The 16675-nt window shown below is 37.2% G+C and overlaps 1 protein-coding gene across 6 annotated transcripts in view; it reads left to right on the top strand.

Annotated features, from left to right (window-relative positions):
• The window catches only part of SMARCA1 (SWI/SNF related, matrix associated, actin dependent regulator of chromatin, subfamily a, member 1), a 73472-nt gene that overhangs the window by 22283 nt on the left and 34514 nt on the right, over window positions 1–16675 (top strand). For 4 of the 6 annotated variants that reach the window (XM_006065643.3, XM_006065642.3, XM_006065641.3 and 1 more), the window contains exons 9-17: window positions 269–337; window positions 3901–4010; window positions 5342–5568; window positions 6686–6807; window positions 9367–9402; window positions 10334–10486; window positions 12655–12787; window positions 13556–13704; window positions 15147–15266. In XM_006065643.3, the coding sequence (XP_006065705.1) occupies window positions 269–337; window positions 3901–4010; window positions 5342–5568; window positions 6686–6807; window positions 9367–9402; window positions 10334–10486; window positions 12655–12787; window positions 13556–13704; window positions 15147–15266 (1119 nt within the window). The remainder of the gene's footprint in view (window positions 1–268; window positions 338–3900; window positions 4011–5341; window positions 5569–6685; window positions 6808–9366; window positions 9403–10333; window positions 10487–12654; window positions 12788–13555; window positions 13705–15146; window positions 15267–16675) is intronic. The other 2 variants (XM_006065640.3, XM_044937521.1) reach the window with 1 other exon arrangement.

Genomic DNA, 16675 nt, shown 5'->3' with positions numbered 1-16675 from the left:
TTGCCTTCTCTGCTATGGTATGGGGAAGCCTAATAAAAGCCTTTTAAAGAAAAACTGCTGATGGAGTACTTGTATAATGGTGTTCAAATTTTGTTAACTGCTCCAGTATTTATTTTCAGAAGTAAATAATATTGGCCATAACAGTTAACATAATTTTGACAGTGCTTTTAAAATGGATTATTGCTATATGAGTTGTGTAAGAATTTATAGAATGTTACATTTATTTAAAAAAACTACGCACTTACTGCAGAATTTTCACCCTCCACAGGACTTTGATTCTTGGTTTGACACTAAAAATTGTCTTGGTGATCAAAAACTTGTGGAAAGACTTCACGCAGTAAGTAATAGCAGATAGGAAAACTTAGTAATTACATATGTGTAACTGAGCTGGAAAACATACTGAATCTGTTGGAACCTGTGGATGTGCCTCTGAGCTCAGTCTCAGTGTTTTTCTCTCTCAACCTTTCTGACAGCCTCTTTGGGAGGTGCGCTCCCACTATATCCTCAGCCTCTCTGTGGAACAGCTCTTTTGCTTTGGCGCTGTCCCATGGACAGTGTTGTCCTTTCCCGTAGAGGCTGTTCACTCTCCCCTACTCCATGGATCCTTGAGATTGCATTCATTAAACATCACTTTTCCCTTCTTGTATCCTTCTTTCACTCATGTTACTCCTTTTGTACTTGTCCTGTTACCTCACAAGGACATCCAGTGCCTGGACCCCTGCTTTACCCCCATCCATCAGCCCATTTCTGTTGTTACATTTTCTGTATCCAGCAAGGAGCAGGTTCTCTATCACTTGAACCACTTTTTTGGGGGCCAATATCTCAAACTCGCTTGCTCTCTTGATCTGCCATTTCTGCCTTAAAAGCCCTAAACCAATTATGTAACTGTGTCTGCTATCCTCTGGGTTTGAATTCAGCTTCTACCACTTACTAGCAGAGTGACCTGCTCTGTACTCAGGCTGCTCAATACTGACAGATAAAGAAGATGACACCCACTGTACAGGTTGGAACCACTACATTTTCATGTTTGCTGACATGATTTGATTTCCTTTAATACCTTTCCCTTAATACCTTCCCCTTCTGGGATTTGATGATGTTGGTGATCCTTCTTCGTAGCCTTCTTTAGCGTTCTCTCTCACTTCCTGTAAGAGCTATTTCAGACTTTCCACAGTCTCCCCGAGACCTCTAACGCATGTGTTCCCTGTCCTCCTTTCTCAGCAAGTAACGTCATTCCTTTCTCAAAGAGGAAATAAAAGTCATTAGGCAGGAACTCTTGAAGGATATCCATCTTCTAAGAATATCTGCATCTGTATTACCTTCTGTTTGAGTGGAAGAGGTTTTCTTTCTCTTTTTGATAGTTGTTCAGTCACTAAGTCGTGTCTAACTCTTTACAACCCCATGGGCTGCTGCACGCCAGACTCCTCTGTCCTCCACCATCTCCCAGAATTTGCTCAAATTCATGAGCAGTGGCTAATTCTTCCAACATGAACTCTGGATCTCATCTTTTCCTGTTTCCTTAGGGACTTTTCTCTTTAATTTTTCCTTTTTATTGGCTGAATTTTCTACCTCTCTCTCCATGTTGGCTCTTCTCCCTCAACATGTAAACATGCTCAAGTATCTCCCTCATTAAATCCTAACCCACACTTAGACTCTCCTCCCTACATCCACAGAACAGTACTCCCTCAACACTCTGTCCCTCTCGAGCTGTGATTCTGGTTTATTCCCTTGATGGCTAAGCTATTTGAAAATTTAGTTTCTCCCCTCTTCATCCACCACCAAATCGTCTATTCACGCTTCTTTTTTATTGGCCGTGACGCCTGTGGCATGTGGGAATCTTAGTTCCCCCACTGACGGGGCATTGAAACTGCGCCCCCTGAATTGGAAGTGTCGAGTCTTAACCACTGGACTATCAGGGAAGTCAGTATTCACTCTTTTTAAAAATGTACAACTAAATTTTAATTGACTCAGTGGAGTTTTGTAAGATGGTATAGATGTGTTTTGTGTTTTTTTTTTTTGTCTGCTGTTTTTAATGAGAATCTCAGTCTTTGCTTATAAAAAAAACAAACAAACATGTATTGCTCATCTCTCCTTCTCTCCCCCTCCCCCAGAAAAATGTAAACTTAATGTGGCAGGGATCCTGTCTGTTTTCCACCACATTGTGCCCCGTGTGCCTGGTCCAGAGTAACTGCTCATTAAATTTATTTATTGACTCTAAGCCCCACCAGTCATCATGTGTTATGTAAATATTTATTTAGAGTTAAACAGAACAAGTCAGAAACCAGTGACCTTATGTAATAGGGAACTTATTGTAAGAATGCAGAGGCGTAGAAGACAAATCTTCGAAGAATCCTGTCATACAAGTTGCAGTACAGCTGGGCCTCTCATAGCAGGAACTCGGTCAGCTCTGAGGAATGGCTACTCTGTCTCTGATGGGTCCTATTCATTTCTGAATCCACTGACCATTAAATACAACTGAAACTTAACCTCACAAGTATTTGTGATTTTTCATTATACCTTTTGGTCAGTGCCCTGAGTTCTCTGTAATACTTAGTACCTCTAACCATGCCTGCTTGAAGTGCTTTCCTGCTTAGTGTCTGGGGATGGGATACATTTTGTCTTATCTCTTTGGCGGTTCTTTTCTGTCTCCATCATGGGCTTTTCTTTCTTTGTCCCTGAAAGTTTAGTGTTGCAGGGCTTTGTCTTTGATTTCCTTTTTCATATGTGCTCTCCTGGAGGATCACTCCCATAGTTTCAGCTATACCTCTATACTTATAACTCCCAAATTTCTCTCTCCTTATCGCTCTCCTAAGCTCAAGACTTACATATCCCACTGCCATCTGCGTGTTCTGCTGAATGTCTCACAGACAGTTTAAACTCTTAAAAATGCAACTTAGACAAATTTAAGAGGCCCAAACAGGAAACCAGAAGTCTTCTTTTATACTTCCCTTTTCCTTACCTCCCATGGATCTCTAGTAATAATAGCTACAGTTTACTGATGTCTGTTGTGGTTAAACTCTACTTATGTACTACCACAGATTGTCACAGCAGCCTTGGAAATAGGTGTCTTTTCCCCAATTTAAAATGCTTAGCATAGATATATACCATAAATCTATATGTTTTGGATAAATGAATGAGGAAACAGGCTTGGAAAAGTTAAAGAACTTGCCCAGTTGACAACCGCTAATCAGGGACTGAGCTAAATGTAAAGCAGCCTGATGTGGGTTTGATTACTGTTTCTACCATTTACTAGCAGAGTGACTTTGGTGATGTTACTAAAATTGAAATAAATGTCTTTCCCTCAAAGACTTATTATAAGGATTTCATACTCTACCTAAAGTTCATGGTACATTGTCTGGCACATTCAGGTGCCCCACAGATGTTTTTTTCTTGTAATAGAATCTGCCTTGCAGGTATACATGGATAATTTCATGTTTTTTTCTTTTTGTTCTGATCTTCTTTTTCATTGAACCATTTTCTTCTCATTCATATATTTAAAGCCGTTTTTAAATGGCTTGAATTTTTATTTCATTTTTAGAGACACTCTGATTCATACTCTGATTTCAGATTTCCTCTCAGGTTTACAAATCTTATATGACAGCAGATTATTTTAAAAAGGTTTTTTTTTTTTGTACTTTTTCAATATTCAGTAATCTTGTTGTCTTAATTTTTATTGTCTTTTGTGCCATCAAATCATGGATGTCTAATTTAGGCCCCCTATTCTGATTTGCTAATGGGCCATTACTTGGTTCTTTTTTCCCAAGAAAATTAGCAACTGGTGTTGGTAGTGTTTTTCAGATTATACAGTGGGAAGTAAATTTCACCTCAGAGTGTTGTCAGTGAAATAAATGGTTTATAATATTGAATGTTTTATAAACGTTTATAAAAACTCTCACTTTTTAGGTTTTAAAACCATTTTTGTTACGTCGAATAAAAACTGATGTGGAGAAGAGTTTGCCTCCTAAAAAGGAAATCAAGATTTACTTGGGACTCAGTAAAATGCAGCGGGAATGGTGAGTTATTTTATTTCTGCTAGAATTTATGTGTAAAGATTTATTAAAAATTAGCTTTGTAGTGTTTCAATTGTGACTTTAGTTCAGAAAGTACATTTTAGGTTCAAGTGCCAAGTTAAGTAGTTCAAATATTTTAATATAAAGTTGATAAGTATTTTATTTAACCTTTAGGAAAGAATATGGGGAGTCTGTAGACCTGTGTTTGAGTCCATGCATTGCCTCTTAATGGCTGTTTAGCTTGGACAAGTTATGTAACCTCAATTTCTCTTCTGTAAAATGGCGATAATAATACTTATAAGAATGATGTCAGAGTTAAAGGGGATAATGTCACTGGCACATTTGTTATTCTTGCTTTTTCCATCAATGAAAATAGTAATAACCATAATAATGAGTGAAAATATCAGTGATTGTAGATATTATAAAAATAGAAGCTTGATTGGTTTGATAAATACAAGCAGAACAGGAAATTGACAAGAGGAGTCACACAGAATCCTAAATTTGATATAAATTGAACATGTTAATAATGTAATAATGCTAGTAAGAGAAGCAAAGTGTTGCTTATATAAATAAAATTAGGTAACATATACTATATAGACACTTCTCTATTATTGAAGCCAGTATAGGGTAGTGATAAAGAGCATATTTCTCTAGACTCAGAAGTAAGATCAAACCCTTGCTTTGTCCCTTTCTGTGGCTCTGAATAAATTGTTTCACTTCTTTTAGCTGCCTGAATTTCCATCAGTAAAGTGGTGGTGACCCTAGTACATATCTCAGAGTTGTGAAGATTTAACAAGATGATCCATATGCCTGGCACTTGCACTCAGTACAAGTTGGCTATTGTTAGAATTAAATATTACTACTCCCCAGGTGCATACATAGATCTGTTTTTTTCCTGGGTGAAAGTCTGGAAAAGTCAATTAAAATGTTTATAGGGTCAGAAAAAAATGACCTATGAAGACAGGTATAAGAAATTGCAACTGTTTTTAGCTCAAACAAGTAAAAGCTGGATGCCAACTTTGAGAAAATATTGTAGTTATTAAATAATTATTGTATGTAGTTGTCTGAATTGTTATCAACTGATGGAAATTTTTAGCAATGGATAAAGCAGGAGGAAATCGGTTTATAGGCAGCACACAAGTTAGAATACTCAAATCCTCGCTAGTTTTTTGGTTTTGCTCATCAGATTTAGTCTCCAATCAGATCTTTTTGTTTTTCTTTAAATAGGAATCTAAGCAGATTATCAAAAGGACATTTTTTTTTCCAAACGGACATTTCTTGATGGTGTTAAGCCTGTATAATAGTTGATGATTAATTATAGTTTAAATTTTTAGGTATACAAAAATCCTGATGAAAGATATTGACGTTTTAAACTCTGCTGGCAAAATGGACAAGATGCGACTCTTAAACATTTTGATGCAGCTTCGAAAGTGTTGTAATCATCCTTACCTGTTTGATGGTGCTGAACCTGGTCCCCCCTACACCACTGATGAGCACATTGTTAGCAACAGTGGTAAAATGGTAGTCCTTGATAAACTATTGGCCAAACTCAAAGAACAGGGTAAGTTACAGATCTTCAAATTAATGTGGAATAACTTAATATTGTATATGAATAACATTTTGCTTAGTTGTTCATCATTCATTCATTCACTTATTCAGCACACATTGTTGAGTACTTACTCTTTGGTTAGGAATTGTCCTGTGGGCTGTGTATGTTGTTGTTTAGTTAAGAAGTTGTGACTGACTCTTTTGCGCTGCTGTGGACTGTAGCCCATCAGGCTTCTTTGTCCATGGGATTTCCCAGGCAGGAAGACTGGAATGGGTTGCCATTTCTTCCTTCAGGGGATCTTCCCAACCCAGGGATAGAACCCGCGTCTCCTGCGGCTCCTGCATTGGCAGGTGAATTCTTTACCACTGTGCCACCTGGGAAGCCCCTATGGGCTGGGTATACAAAGATGCTTAAGACAACAGTCCTTGCCTTGTAGATGCTCACAGTGCAGTGAGGAGGCATAATTGCAAGTCATTGTGATAAGTGCTGTGATATGCTAAGATATTAGGGGTTGAGGGAGTCTTCACAAAGATAACATTTAGGGTGAGCACTGCAGAATGTATAGGAGTAAACAGTGGAAAAAAAGGAGGGCAAGGGTTTTCCATCTCTGCAATGAAGCAGAGGTGTGAAAGAAGGGAATGTGGAGCTTATGGTATTTGGATAGAGTGGCAGTGGATGAGTCCGGGAAGATGAATTGGGGCTATTACAAAAGGCCATTTAAACCATGCTTTATGGGTTTTGGGCTATTTTGAAGGTGGTGTGGGTAATTGCAGAAGGTTTGGCTGTGGAGAATGACACAATCAGACTTGTATGTTAGGAAGAGAAGCTTGAAAGCAATGTGGGGGTGTACCTCCTGAGCCTGAGAGACTAGAAACATCCTCAGGACAAAGTAAAGGCAGACTTTAAATCATCTCAATATGTATGATTTTGAAGACCTTAAAAATGTATAACTCAACAAATACATGCTTCTGTATAGTATCCATTGAAGAGATGTGTGTAGGGGGCTTAGTATTCGTTAGTGGTATGAGTGTTCACGTGTTAAAATATTTATATTGCATATGATGTTTTAACTTTCAAGTTAGTTTTACACAAGTTGAATAACTTGCCTTTTTTTTGTGAAATGTTTTAGGTTCAAGGGTTCTCATTTTTAGCCAGATGACACGCTTGCTGGACATTTTGGAGGATTATTGTATGTGGCGGGGTTACGAGTATTGTCGACTGGATGGACAAACCCCACATGAAGAAAGAGAGGTGAGGAAGAGAAAATAAAACAAGACTTGAAAAATCTGAGTTCAGTTACGCCATGTTTTTCATCATTAGGCAGTTTTGAATTTTGGCCTTTTCTTTAGCTAGGTGCATTGAATTGCTCACTACCATCTTTCGCTCCTTGAGATCGTCAGCTGGACTTTCATTACACTGGCTCTTTACAAATCATTCTTTCCAAGGTTTTCAAAGACATTCTCGCTTATGAAAAGGACACTGCACCATCGCATCCTTACCTCTTCTAACCACTGCTATCCTTGGCCTTTTGACTTGCTGTTTCTCAGCTTCCTCTTTGACCCTTGATTCTATGTCATTTTCTTTTCCTGATTTGCCTCCTACATTAGACCCTCGCCATTCATGGAATTGAACAGTTGAGACTTTTTCAGTTTATGAGCAACTGTAAGGATTCATGAGACAATAATTTGTAAAGGAAATGATCTCAATAGACATTTTGTAAAACTGAAATTGGACGACATAGGTACAGGTGCTTATCATTCAGTTGGATCTTGGAAGACATAAAAGGTTGGTGTGTAGGAATGAGTCAGTTAGCTAATGAGGAATTTAGCACCCAGTATCTTTTAACTTGGAAATTCTTAAAGATTTTAAGATTATTTCTCATGAATATCAGGGGTCTAATGTATATAAAACCCTTTAAAGCACTTTTTCTGAAGGAGGGCTCTGCTAATTTATCTTCTCTTTTCTGTGATCCTTCAGGGCTCTGTCTTTGGCCTCTGTTTTAAGTCTATACTCATGCTGTGGGCAGAGACCGTGATTTCATGGTATAGTGGAAAATGCATTGAACTTGGTTTCCGAAGACTTGAATTTAACATCAACTCCACCATTATGTGTGCAAGCTATTTAATCCTCTGAGCCTCAGTATCTTTAACTGTATATTATAAGGGTACTATTAATGCCTAAGCTTTTGTTTTCCTGCAAGTGTTGTGAGGATCACTGGATAGAATAGGTACAAACATAGTTTTTGTGCCGTGCGGTGCAGTATAGATCACAGGTCATGAAAGTGCACACAGGCCTTTGCACTTCTCAGCTCTTGGACCCCTTCTCAGGCCACAGAGACTCTCAGCCTATGTCCTTGTCCTTCCATAGCTGCAGGGGGCACTCTGTCCCTTGTGTGCCTCCTATAGCAGAAGCACAGGCCCTTTTCACATTAAGGGTTTCCCTGCTACCCACTATGGGGAAATGGTTGTGCTAATATTTATAAATAAGGATGTTTCAAAGCTTACACTGTTCCCTGCTCTATAGTCTGACTCTCTCGGAAATGGTAACTCAAAACTTTATTGGGCTTTTGCTGATTTCTTCCTGAGAATGGATTTCTGCCAATCCACATGAAGCATAGGCCATACAGTACCATTCAAGATGGCCCTTCTTCCTGGAATGAAGATGATATTAAAGCAGAAGAGTAGGTGCTTTCTGATCTCAAATAGCCAATTTGCATTTCTGACTAATCTCTCTGCTCATGAATAATATGGACTTTACCTAATTATGCCCCAATTACCCAGTCTCTTAAAATGCTAAATAATGTTCTCCCTTCAGAGAGTTGGAATCACATGTTTTGACTTCAGATGCAGCACAGTGAGAGCTGTTCATTTTATTTTGGAAACATCCTGCCTCCCCAATTATGTCATCGTTCAGATAAGCATTTCATCTGTTTTCCCAATAAGAAGTGGAAATCCACCTTGGATTCCTTACTCAAATTGTTCACGAGCTGTTCATAAGCAGTTCTTTCTCAATAGCACTCAGATTTGCCATAGATATAGTTAAATTCAGCTAGCTTCTGTAACCTTGACTTACCTTAACTTTAACCTCACTTTTATAGGGAAACGAGCTAACATTTATCAAGCAACAGCTATAAGCTAAGCAACTTTATAGTTCCAGTTGAATTCTCCTAGCAGCCCAGTGAAGTATTGGCATAATTTGCTCCACTTGAAACTGTGTCTCAGAGAGGTTAAATGCTTGCTGAGAACCACATGTGTAATAAATGGTAGAGTTATGACTCATGCCCAGGTTTTTGCTATTTCCTCTACACCAAATTGCCTCTCACTACACCATGCTGCTTTCTGTACTGCCCCTCTACATGCTGTATGGACTGCAGCAGAGTCGCCTTCTCTGCCTGCAGCTTTTGACCATGCCATTCCATTCCTTGAAAATAGAACTTCCTGTATTTCATGATTATAAAAGTGATCTATGATTGCCAAGGAAATTTGGAAAATAAAAGTATTTCTGGCTGATCTTTCTATGCATATATAATATATAAGTAATTAATATTATACTGTATATGCTACATATAAAGTTCAGTATCCTGATACATTTTACTCAACATTATGTTGTATTTCCCCATATTAGTAAAAAAAAAAAATCACCGTAAAAATAATTTCAGTGTACTGTTTCATCCTATGGACATACAGTAAATAATTTATCCCCCTGTTGTTGATCATTTAGGTTGTTTCCAATTTTTCACTATTATAAATAATGCTTAAGTAAAAGTCCTTCTACATAAATCTTTGTGCCCATCTCTGATTATTTCCTTAGGATAAATTCCTAGAAGTGGAATTACTGGGTCAAAGGGTATGAACACATTTAAGACTCTTGATGCATGTTGCCAAATTGCTTTCCAGAAAGGTTGTACCAATTTACACTCCCAGCAGCAATGTATGAGAGTGCCCGTCTCATCGCCCCCTCGTCAACATTGAGTATTATCATTCTTTTAATCTTCAAAAAATGGTATTATGTTTTTTTATTTGCATTTACTTGATGACTAGTGAGACTGAACATTATTCTTGTGTTTATTAGCCATTTGTATTTGTTCTTCTGTGTACTGTCTGTTCTTTTTTTTTTTCCCCTCATTTTTCTACTGGGGTCTTAGTGTGTTTTTTCCTCTAATTAATTGAAATCTTTATATAGTAAGGAATATTAATGTCCTATTAATTTTTAAGACTCTTTACTAAATATCCATGGATTACCTTCCTGATTTTCCTCATTACTTCCCTGTTTGCTCCTTTTCACCATATGGTAGTAAATCTACCTACCTCCCCTTTATCTGTTGCTCTCATTCCCACTTCTAAACTTTTTTTTCTCTCTTGGTTGGTCTTCTAAACTATATCTTCTTTATTAGTCCTTCATAAATTAATGGGAATGAAGTTGAGATATCTGATATTTTGCCCCCTAAATAAATTTTAGCTCTCACTCAATTAAAACATTTTCATTATTTTTATTTTAAAATAATTTATCACTTGCTTAGTTAAATTTGTCTTTGTGATTGTTGTTTGTCTTTACTGGTGTAAGTGTCTAAAGATTAGTTACATTATTTAATATACTTTTTACTGTATACACAGTGCAGTTTATAGATAGATGCTTAAATATTTTTGAAGGTGGAAGAATATTACAAAATGGGGGTTTGAGCATGCATGTTAAAATGTTTGTTTATTTCTTAAGAACTCTGGTAATATAATTTTATTTTTCTCTCTTTTTCTTCCATCTCCTATCAATTAAAAAAAAGGAAGCAATAGAGGCCTTTAATATTCCTAATAGTAGCAAATTCATCTTCATGCTGAGTACCAGGGCTGGAGGTCTCGGAATTAACTTGGCAAGTGCTGATGTGGTTATACTGTATGACTCAGACTGGAATCCACAGGTGGATCTGCAAGCTATGGTTAGTTATCTTTAAAGATATCAGAAATTTATCTTAGTTGAGAAAACTATTGCGATTTATACAGCATGAAGATAATTTATGATGAAAGGGGAACAGCAGTCTTTGGGAGGTTTGGAAAAAAAAGTTGCTATGCTAATTGCAGAAACGAAATGAAAACAGATAGATGCCAAATCCAACTGCAGCATTTCTGTGTTGATTTTGGCTTTTATCATGAAACACAAATGAAAATTTTCCCCATTCCTAAATATTGAAGAGGGTACATTCATGTTTGAATGATAAGGGATTAAAAATTAGTCTCTAAGTATTATTCTGCTCAACAACTAAATATATTAAAATCCTTAGCACTAAAATTGGGAGAGATAGGATTTTAACTTCTGTAATAAAACAACTGGAGCAAGAAGGTGAAAATGTAACAAAGGAATATATTCCAGGAAAACATTTGCTACCTAGAGACACTATCAGAAACTATTCCACCCTAAGAAATTCAAAGAGCTTTTCTTACTTTTAATCATGGTATCATTTATTGAACTAGAGCTACAGCTTCAGTCACTGTGACTCAAATTTTAAGGTGAATTTAATTTCAGAAGTAAAAAGATACAAAATAGCTATGCATTCAAAATCCCCAGAATTTTGGGGACAATTGACTGTCTTTGGAAACAAAATCATATGCCAATGAGGCAGAGCTTAGAAGTCCTCCCTTTTCTTTTGTAATAGAGAATTGAAAATACTTACATTAGGACATTTTAAAATTCACATGCTTTGGCATGCTGCTGCTGGTGCTAAGTTGCTTCAGTTGGACTCCGACTCTGCGACCCTGGACTGTAGCCCACCAGGCTCCTCCGTCCATGGGATTCTCCAGGCAAGAATAATGGAATGGGTTGCTATGCCCTCCTCTAGGGGATCTTCCCCAGAGAGGGCAATGGCACTCCACTCCAGTACTCTTGCCTGGAAAATCCCATGGACGGAGGAGCCTGGTGGGCTGCAGTCCATGGGGTCGCTAAGAGTCGGACACGACTGAGCGACTTCACTTTCACTTTTCACTTTCCTGCATTGGAGAAGGAAATGGCAACCCACTCCAGTATTCTTGCCTGGAGAATCCCAGGGATGGGGGAGCCTGGTGGGCTGCCGTCTATGGGGTCGCACAGAGTCGGACACGACTCAAGCGACTTAGCAGCAACAGCAGCAGCAGGGGATCTTCCCAACCCAGGAATCTTACCTGCATCTCTTATGTCTACTGCATTGGCAGGCAGGTTCTTTACCACTAGCACCAGTTATTACTACTTTAGCGTGTTTGATCTGACTCGGTAGGAGTAAGTCCTGGTAAATTAGTGAACTGGAAAACCTGTTGACAACACTTCATTTCCTTAAAAGTGTTAGAGTATAGCTGATCTTTCACAATTTACTGATTTGAGTTTGCAATGTAAATGTGTGTAGGGGTGTTGCATTCTCTTTCAGAGGGCTATGTTGAAACTGTTACTGGTGCTGGTGTTTTTATATTTAGTACAGGGCTGTTTGAAACTTGTTTCTTTGCTTTTTTGCTCAGCTACCCTTCTCCCTTCACATATTTGCTGAGAACTTCTGGGGTTTTAGAAAATACTCCCCCTAGCTGTTTATCTGTTATCAGAACTTGCCACCTGTCACCTTTACCAACTGTAAACCACAGAACCAAATTCTAGACCATACAGTAAGGGTATTAATCTCCCATTAGTGTTTATGGCCCTTTACTGCAGAACGCTGAATTGCCTCAGTAAGCAGAAAGAACTGCTTGCTGATGAGAGAAGGCTGACTTTTGCCACCATAGCAACCCTTGTTAACTACTTTGCCCCTCACTTAAAAAACTCCTTGCTAGGGTGGAAGATATTTTTATTTAATGGCTTAAAGTTACTCAGTAACTCAGTCCAGAAGCTTTCAGCTCTTTTTAGACCTTATCTTAAAGGGCTTTTGTCTTTTGTCCTTCTGGAAATTTCCATTAATTATACAGCAGAATATTTGTGGATTTCTTTGTTCCCAGGGTTCTCTAGATAATATTTATTATCCTTCTTTCAAAAGTGGCCGGTCTAGAGAGATCAGGAACTAATTTTATTTTCAGAATTTTATAGCATAAGCTAGCTATAGCATACATTTTATCCAGAATACCCAGTGTCTTATATTAGGATTTTTTCTACTAGGATCGGGCACATCGTATTGGTCAGAAGAAGCCAGTACGTGTGTTTCGTCTCATCACTGACAACACTGTTGAAGAAAGGATTGTTGAAAGAGCTGAGATAAAACTGAGACTGGATTCAATTGTCATACAACAAGGTATTTATATGTGTAAACTTACTTAGATGTTTCTTTGGAAAAACACATGCAGTTTTCTTCAAAGGAGATTGCTTTTAATGATAGTTGACCAAAATCTGCAATCTTAGAGAAGAAAGTCAAATTAAAAAAAAAAAAATCCCCATTTTGAAACCTTGTGTTCAGTATATGGGGTAGGTAGTTGAACCTCACTAGCTTATAGTTGAATGTCAATGGCATATCTTTTGAAGTACTTGATATTATGTAGCAGATAAAAGTTTGGCTTAAAGTTTTAAATATGTATTAGAGGGTGCCTTTTCATACAGAGAAATTTGATCTGAGAAATGAAGTTTGAACATGAAAAAATGTTTGTGTCCTCCTGTGTTTTAAGTGAATTTTATAGAAGGAAATTCATTGAAATAGAAAGTATGGTAGGAGAAAAACTTGCAGGGTTATTCATTTAAAAAACTACTTCAAAGTTCACTAATTTTCTGCTGTAAAGCTTTACTTATGGTTAAATGTGTGCTTAGTCACTCAGTCGTGTCCGACTCTTGTGACCCCATAGACTGTAGCCTGCCGGGTTCCACTGTCCATGGGATTCTCCAGGCAAGAATACTGGAGTGGGTTGCCATTTCCTTCTCCAGGAGATCTTCCCGACCCAGGAATTGAACCCAGGTCTCCTGCATTGCAGGAAGACTCATGGTTAAATGTAGTAGTGTCTGATTAGAACTATTATGCTATGCTTTCTCTGAAATATCATTGAATATATACAGTTTTTATTTTTATTATTAGGAAGACTCATTGACCAACAGTCTAACAAGATGGCAAAAGAGGAAATGTTGCAAATGATACGTCATGGAGCCACCCATGTTTTTGCTTCTAAAGAAAGTGAGCTGACAGATGAAGACATTACAACTCTTCTGGAAAGAGGGGAAAAGAAGGTAGGTTAAAATGGCTTTTTGTTTTCCTGATCAATTGCTTTAAAATCAACATGCTTCAGCATAATTATTGTATTGCATTGTTTCAGATGCCTGTTTCAAATAACACATGTTCTCTGTAAAAATCTGTAGATTTATATCTAGGGATAATTTAGTATTTTTTATTTTTTTAGTTTAATTTTTGGTGAGAAAGACTAAGAACCAGAGTTTAAAATCAAATGACCTTATACCTCATACTTATAATATTGGTATTTACTGTACTTAAAAGCCAAGTAAATTTTTTGTTTAATCACTTGTATCAGGACTGCATTTTACGACCTTTCTTTTTGCATGGGATTAGAAATTATCTTGGAGGAGGAAATGGCAACCCACTCCAGTATTGTTGCCTAGAGAATTCCGTGGACAGAGGAGCCTGGTGGACTGCTGTCCATAGGGTTGCACAGAGTCGGAGACGACTGAAACAGCCCACCAGGCTCCTCTGTCCACGGAATTCTCTAGGAAAGAATACTGGAGTGGGTCGCCATGTCCTTCTCCATTCTTTCCCTGACTTATTTCATTTAGCATAATAGCCTCAAGATCCATCCATCCTGTCTCAAAAGGCAGGATTTCCTTCTCTTTAATGGCTGAATAATAGTCCATTGTATCCATATACACCACATTTTCTTTATCCATTCATCCATTGATGGACACTTAAGTTGTATTCCTGTCTTGGCTATTGTAAATAGTGCTGCAACAAACATGGGGGTGAAGGTATCTTTTCGAATTTATGAGTTCATTTCCTTCAAATAAATACCCTGAAGTGGAATTTAGAATTGCTGGATCATATGGTAGTTCTATTTTTAATTTTTAGAGCAACCTTCATACTGTTTTCCATGGTGGCTGTACCAGTACCAATAGTGCACAAGGGTCCCTCTTTTTCCACATCCTCACCAACACTTGCTATTTCTTGTCTTTTTGATAATAGCCATTCTAACAGGTGTGAGATGATATCTCATTGTGGCTTTGACTTGCATTTCCCTGACAATTAGTGATATTGAGCACCTTTTCAGGTATCTGAGGTTATATGTTGGATTTTGAGCAATCTTGTATTACTGTGTTTCATATTAGTGTGCAGATGTGTTGTTTAGTCCAAGTTTGCCTTTGTTTTAGCATTACCATGTGTCCCATTAAAATTATGCAGCAGAAATTATAATAGGGATACATTTTCAATGATGAAAGATTTTAGAGAAAGCCTTAGTCAAAGCACTTAAGAACCATTGAAATATTTAAAATACTTGGGGTAAATTAAATTTATATTCAAGTTTGATGTTATCATTGCATTATTACCTTGTAAATGAACAGATTGTATATTTCATATCAATAATTGCCTTTAAAAGACAGAGAACTCACAGATTTTTATAAGTAATTCAGTGATAATTTTCAAATTTCAATGCATTCAACTTTAGACCGCAGAGATGAATGAACGCTTGCAGAAAATGGGAGAGTCTTCTCTGAGAAATTTTAGAATGGACATTGAACAAAGTTTGTACAAGTTTGAAGGAGAAGATTATAGAGAAAAACAGAAGGTAACTTTTTACTGTCAACCGTTAGATTCTCAGATTAGCATTTCTTCCCATAACAATTAAATATTTAACAAAACACTGGCATTTACCTGTTAACAGTACTCTACTATAGAGTGAAAATGATGTAGGTCAAAATGATCTTATCCACAGGCTACCTTTAATATATTTTGCTGGTTGTTTATTGTTATTATTATTACCACTATCATCATTATCATTTTTGCTGTTGCTGCTATTGCTGTACCACTACTTTGGTTTTTGAGAAGTAGTATAGGATTGTGGTTGAGTTCCTGGATTCTGAAGCTGAAATCACAACTCTATTACTAATTATGTGACTTAAAATTTTTTTTAGCTGAAGTATAGTTGATTTACAGTGTTGTGTTAGTTTCAGGTATACAGCAAAGCAATTCAGTTATATGTACATATATATATTTTTTCACATTCCTTTCCCTTATAGGTCATTACAAAATATTGAGTATAGTTCCCTGTGCTGTACAGTAGGCCCTTGTTGGTTATCTATTTTATATATAGTAGTGTGTATATGTGAATCCAAAACTCCTGATTTATCCCTCCTCCCCTTTCCCCATAATCAAGTGACTTTAGATAATCAGTGTTTTCACCAAATGGATGTTGTCATCATTACATTTTAGAGCAATTAGAACAAAATGTGCAGTATTTAGTATTAATTACATTAGTAATAATATTACCATTGACATATAGTTGGTTAAATGCTGGAAGGACTTTGTTACAGGTGGTCTCATAAAATAATGCCTTGTAATATACTTCATGGGCCACAAAGTTCCCTTGAAAAAAATGGGAAATTTGTTTATTGTTTCTGTTTAAACTGAAATTATGGCTGTAATTTTTAAAACTTTTAATTTTGAAATGGCTTTAGACGTTATTGCAAAAAAATAGTACAGAGTTCACATATATCCTTTACTCAGCTTCCCGTAATGTTAACAATTTACCTAATCATATTACAGTGATCAAGTATAGAAAGTTAACGTTTTCCCCCGGTACCCTAGTATCCTTTCCCTGTTCCAGGGTTTACAATCTAGGATCCCACTTTGCAGTTTCTAAAAACAGTTTTATTTTTAAGAGCAGTTTTAGGTTCATAGCAAAAAGGAGTGGAAAATACAAAGAGTTCCCATATCCTATCTGCCCCCCCCCAACAGCTTCCTACACTATCAACATCTCATATCTGTTGAACCTACGTTGACATATCATTATCATACAAAGGCCATCATTTACATTAGGGTTCACTTTTGGAATTGTACAGTCTATGGGTTTGGATAAATTAATAAATGATTGATATCCACCATCATAATATCATCCAGGATAGTTTCATTGCCCTAAAACCCCTCCGTGTGCTGCCTAGTAATCCCACCCTCCCCTCAGCCGCTTTGTACTATTGC

Source organism: Bubalus bubalis, chromosome X, assembly GCF_019923935.1.
Source record: "Bubalus bubalis isolate 160015118507 breed Murrah chromosome X, NDDB_SH_1, whole genome shotgun sequence".
In the NCBI taxonomy this organism is placed as follows: Eukaryota; Metazoa; Chordata; class Mammalia; order Artiodactyla; family Bovidae; genus Bubalus; species Bubalus bubalis.
Note: the sequence above shows the minus strand (reverse complement) of the source record. Positions and strands in the feature narration are given on the sequence as shown.